The following is a 5,801-nucleotide window of genomic DNA, read 5'->3' on the forward strand; positions in this document are numbered from 1 at the left end:
GCTCCGCGTCCCATGTGCGGGTGGCCCACCACGACCGGTCTCCAGCCTGAGACGGTCGGCTCGGGATCGCGCGCGGTTGGCTCAGGATCGCGTGCGGTTCAGGTGACAGTGACGTCTTCGGGATCTTCTGCATCGTGCGGGGCTGCGGCTACAGAGTCTGCCAGTATTAACGCGAACACCGGAGGCCACAGAATCAGGCAGCGGATCAGCTATGCAAAGTGGATCCAGAGAATCTGGTGCATCATCTGGATCTTCTATGGCACGGTCGCTTGTTCAGCCACAGCCAGTGCCAGTCTCGCGTGTCACAACTCGTCTTCAGAAAGGTATAAAGAATCCAAAAGTTAGAACAGATGGTACTATACGCTATGGCATGTTATGTATTGCAGGAGAGCCGACTAGATTGGAAGATGCACTTGAAGATTCAAGGTGGAAAAATGCAATGGATGAAGAGTACTCTGCACTCATGAAAAACAAAACGTGGCATCTTGCACCTGAGCAGCGAGGTAAAAATGTTATTGACTGTAAGTGGGTATATAGAATCAAGAAAAATGCAGATGGCTCGATTGACAGGTATAAGGCACGTCTGGTTGCAAAAGGTTTTAAACAGCGTTATGGTCTGGATTATGAGGACACATTTAGTCATGTTGTTAAAGCTGCAACTATTAGGCTTGTGTTAGCTATTGCTGTTTCCAGGGGATGGAGCTTGAGGCAGCTAGATGTACAGAACGCGTTTTTGCACGGTGTTCTGGAAGAGGAGGTTTACATGCGACAACCACCTGGGTATGAAAACAAGAAAACACCCCACTATGTGTGTAAGCTTGATAAGGCTCTTTATGGCCTAAAACAGGCACCAAGAGCATGGTACTCAAGGTTAAGTTCTCAGCTAAGGTGTCTTGGATTTGTTGCATCTAAAGCTGACACGTCACTCTTCATCTATAACAAGGCAAACACAATCATATTTGTTTTGATATATGTTGATGATATTATAGTTGCCAGTTCTTCATCAAATGCCACTAATGCTCTACTTCATGATTTAAGTTCAGAGTTTGCCTTGAAAGACCTTGGTGATCTACACTTCTTCCTGGGCATTGAGGTGAAGAAGATTCCAGATGCCATACTAATGAATCAGGAAAAGTATGCTACTGAGCTTCTGACTCGCATGAGGATGAAGGATTGTAAGCCTTCACCTACACCATTATCCTCTTCAGAAAAACTTTCAGCTTTTGAAGGGGAACCTCTAAAGGAAGAAGAGATCACGAGGTATAGGAGTGCTGTGGGTGCCTTGCAGTACTTGACACTGACAAGACCAGATATATCGTTCGCTGTTAACAAGGTTTGTCAGTATCTACATGCACCTACTACTGTACACTGGACAGCTGTTAAAAGAATCATACGATATATAAAGTACACTGTAAGCCTAGGACTCCAGTTTAAACGTTCTAGCTCCACTCTTGTCAGTGCCTTTTCTGATGCTGACTGGGCAGGATGCAGTGATGACAGGAGGTCAACTGGAGGATTTGCAATATTCTTTGGATCTAATCTTATTTCTTGGAGTGCCAGGAAACAGGCTACAGTTTCAAGGTCAAGTACAGAGGCTGAATATAAGTCACTAGCTAATGCAACTGCTGAGATCATTTGGGTGGAATCATTACTTAATGAGTTGGGTGTTAAGCAACACCGCACTTCATGCTTATGGTGTGATAATTTGGGAGCCACCTATCTCTCTGCTAATCCAGTGTTTCATGGTAGAACTAAACACATTGAGATTGATTTTCATTTTGTGAGAGAAAGGGTTGCAGAGAAGAAACTGGACATCAGATTTATTCCATCCAAAGATCAGGTAGCAGACGGCTTTACTAAGGCATTGTCCATCAAACTATTTGAGGAGTTCAAGAGAAATCTTAACATAGGATAGTTGAGATTAAGGGAGGGTGTTAGAAATAGAGATAGAATCTACTATATTGTAATCTCAACAAACTCTATCTCTCCCTCTCCCTCTCGTATCTATCTCCTCTTATTGTAACGACCGAATCATGAAACGATCGGTCTTGCCTTGTAAGCCACGACAGGGGCGATTCCTGTCCCTAATCAATATAAACCAACGCGGCTCCTCATCGAGGAGTAGGAACGCTTCCATCTAACACGTGCTTGCTGACTACTGGCCACTGCTGAGTAAATTGATGATGATTCAGTCATCCGAAGGCTAGGATTGAGTAAAGTGATGATCATTGGTCATCGAGAAATAAGCATGGATGCAACAAATGGGCAGTATTTGGATCTCATCTCAGGCATTCAATTCATTGTCTTCATAATATGAAATTTTATTAATTATTTATATATACCTGCCGTATCGCCGTATTGCTGTTTTTCAAAATTACCGTATCCTGTATCCCCGTATCTGTATCGTCGTATCGATGTCGCCGTATCGGTGCTTCGTAGTAATGGAGCACTGCGACGCGCGCGCATGGCGCCGGTGATGTGTTGGACCATTCATTCTCCAACCAGATCTAGTCCATGCATGACTCAGCAACTCAGAGCACGACAGCGTTTATTATTCATCATTCATCACAAGTCTAGTATACGTGCGAACGGACACCGACCGGCCAGCACGCCCGTGCATTCGCATTCAAGGACGCATACATCAGCCCTTGGCGACCTTATCGTCGGAGCCCTGTCGGCGGAGCATCTCGATCACCCCAGCGTAGGCGGACGAAGAAGAGGAGGCCGGGTTGACGAGGCTGCAGTTGAGGCGGATCTCCCCCTGCGTGCCGGTCTTGGGGCTGATGTTGCCCATCTTGATCATGGCGGCGAGGAACTTGTCCTTCCACAGCGTCTCGTTGGCGGCGAAGGCGTCGACGAAGGCCTTGAGGGTGGCGTTGCGGATGAGCTGGTCGTCGGAGAAGTGCAGGCCCAGGTTGAGCTGCACCAGCTTGTAGTAGTTGTTGTCCAGCACCACCGGCGTGCTCAGGTCGATCTCCGTCGTCACGTTGGTGAACTGGCTCGTGTTCGCCGGGCACAGCGCCTCCAGCAGCGCCTGGTACGCCGGGCTGATGGTGCCGCTCGCCAGCCGCTCCCGGTTCCGGACGATGAAGGAGTTGCAGTGGGAGCGGCCCAGGGTGTGGGAGCCCGACAGGACCACCATGTCCTCGGCGGTCAGGTTCCGGTCCGCGAACCCCCTGACGAGGCCGTCTGCCGTCAGGTTCGGCCCCGGGAGGGTGAACGCGCCGGTGTCGGTCGAGAGGTTCCCGTCGCGGCGGCCGGAAGGGACCTGGTAGAAGGCGTTGCTGCCGGTGATGTTCACGCTGTCCCGGGCGGCGAAGGCCAGGATGTCGGCGCATGACACCGTGCGCGGGCAGCTCTGCTCCAATGCCGCCCTGGCGGCGTCCACGACCGCGAAGCCGCGCAGGCTCGGGTTGTTCGGCGCTGCCTCGCGCTCCGTCGTGCCTCCGCCGGGGTTGACGGACAGGAGCACCGATGAATCACAGCCCTGCATGCATGGTGGGTTCATATCACATGGAGAGCACCGCAATTAAGATGATGTATACTACGTTATTTGGTGCATTATTTTTGCACTGGTTAACTATACATAGGTGTCCTAGTCATAACCAATACGAACGCAAAAAAAAATAGTCATAACCAATACTACTCCTACTACACCGTGTTCAACCTGCTAGTGTGACGCTGCTGTTTAATAATTAATCTGTTGCTTATAGTAGAAAGGAAATTGCCGGCGTACCATGCATTCCTGAACCTAGCTAGCTAGCTTGCAGACGGAGACAAATTAGACATTTTCCACCTACGTCCATGACATAGTAGTAGGTAGCTTGCAGACGGAGTACGACGTAGCATTCATCTGTGCATCATATACCATGTTGACTAGTCCTAGTTAGAGTATTCGGTAGTCGCATGTACGTATACTTCAGACAAGTATGTGGATAATTGTCTAACTCACTGAATAGTCCATATATGTGAAAATGTGACACCTAACCTACCAGATGCTAGCTAGGTACGACCTAGCAAGTAGTATGTCTCAATTCGTTTCTTTTTACTTCTCATATGATTTTATACAAAATCAAACTTCATAAAGTTTGATCGAATTTATATTAAAAAAATACCAACATATGTATAATACTAAAGTTATATAGGATAAAAAATAATTGCATGCATCTAATCATATTGATTTTGTATTGTGAATGTAGATATTTTTTCTACAAAGTTGATCAAACTCTACAAAGCTTGATTTCAGACAAAACTCATACGCACAGTAAAAGAAAATGGAGGGAGTACTGATATACGTCTAATCATCTGTAGTACTGATATTCGTAGATATTTAGTAGTCACATGTATAGTTGTCTAACCCACGAGAATAGTCCAAACATGTGAAGCATGACACCCGACCTACCAAACTAGCGAGGTGACACGTCGTCAACGTACGATATGTGGTCAAAACAAGAGTGAGCTCCACTATGTTCACTCGATCAATTGATTAGGTTAGTAGTCATCGTCGCCCACCGTGTTGTTCAACTCAAAATCGTTATGTTCAAGTAAATTGTCTTTGTGCACACCTTTTAGCACGGCTTTCCCTTTCACGAAGGATTACAAGCTTGTCGCTAACACCCTGACGCAGATGTAAAGTTATTATTAGTTATGTGGAAAGTTTCTAGTTGCCACACTATCTTCTCCAGAGACTCCTGTTTAGTTTCTTCTCCATTTCAGTTTCAGGCCAACAATAAAGTTAGGAAGATGGATAAGGAGTTTGGGAACTACATGAACTATTTAATTTCAGCAACCAAATTACTTTCAAAAAAAAATTCAGCAACCAAATCTGGACGTGAAAAAAAGATGCGTATGCATGCACGTTATGAGCGTCTATTTTTAAGAAAAAAACATAGCAAAACAACTACGATGCAACTGCTCCTGATCCTGTACATGCAACAGGTACGCACGCACGTACCTCGACGAAGCAGTCGTGGAAGTGGAGGCGGATGAGGCCGGCGGCGACGCCGGGGTTGGTGGCGAAGGCGGCCGTGACGGCCTGCCGGACGATGGCCTCGGCGTTGGGGCAGGTGGTGTTGTAGAACCCCACGCGCAGCTGCGCGCGGCTGTGGACCGGCAGCTGCAGGCACAGCACGGCGGTGAGCAGCACCGCCAGACCGGCCAGCCCGCCGCTGCTCGCCATCGCCGTCGTACGTGCGCTGTGGCTAGCTGGTATCGCTCACCCTCGCAAGCCCGGCACAGTGAGCGTCAACTGCACTGCAATAATGAGTGCTTAACCCGCCTGGCCTGGGTGGTTTTTATAGAGCGAGAGGCAGGGGCCTGTGTTGGTTGGTTGGTTTGTTTGACAAGTCACGCGGTGGTGCGATGCACTTGTGCTGGACACGGTAGCATAGATAGGACCCGGCCGGCAGGAGGAGGAACAATCCTAGATAGGCAAGGGCGTGGTACTTACTGATAGTACTCCCTCCGTTTTTAAATATGTCTTTTAGAAATTTTAATATGGACTACGCACGAATCAATATAGACATATTTTAAAGTATAAATTTATTTATTTTGTGTTGTATGTAATTTATATTATAAAATTTCTATAAAGACTTATATTTACAAACGAAAGGAGTAGTATAGGTTTTATTATTCGCGCTGGTCCGCCTTTCTTGAATATGCGTGGCGGAGGTGGACGGCTTGCCTCGCGAGTTCCCACCATGGCTGCTAAAGTCAAGGTCGGGACTGTAGCAACGCAGCGCAGGGGCCCAGATTGATCATGTGCCAGCGTCGACCCGACGTGGTCAGGTTGGATTGATATA

General features: G+C 47.6%; 1 protein-coding gene across 1 annotated transcript; it reads right to left on the bottom strand.

Annotated features, from left to right (window-relative positions):
* Positions 1 to 2,519: 2,519 nt before the first annotated feature.
* Positions 2,520 to 5,263, bottom strand: LOC119329949 (peroxidase 1-like). Its single transcript, XM_037603052.1, has 2 exons — positions 4,955 to 5,263; positions 2,520 to 3,487 (listed from the first exon to the last, which is right to left on the bottom strand). The coding sequence occupies exons 1-2, from the start codon at positions 5,177 to 5,179 to the stop codon at positions 2,642 to 2,644; spliced, it is 1,071 nt and encodes a 356-aa protein (XP_037458949.1). The 5' UTR covers positions 5,180 to 5,263; the 3' UTR covers positions 2,520 to 2,641.
* Between the last annotated feature and the right edge of the window lie 538 nt (positions 5,264 to 5,801).

The sequence above is a fragment of the Triticum dicoccoides genome, chromosome 7A (assembly GCF_002162155.2).
Source record: "Triticum dicoccoides isolate Atlit2015 ecotype Zavitan chromosome 7A, WEW_v2.0, whole genome shotgun sequence".
Lineage (NCBI taxonomy): Eukaryota > Viridiplantae > Streptophyta > Magnoliopsida > Poales > Poaceae > Triticum > Triticum dicoccoides.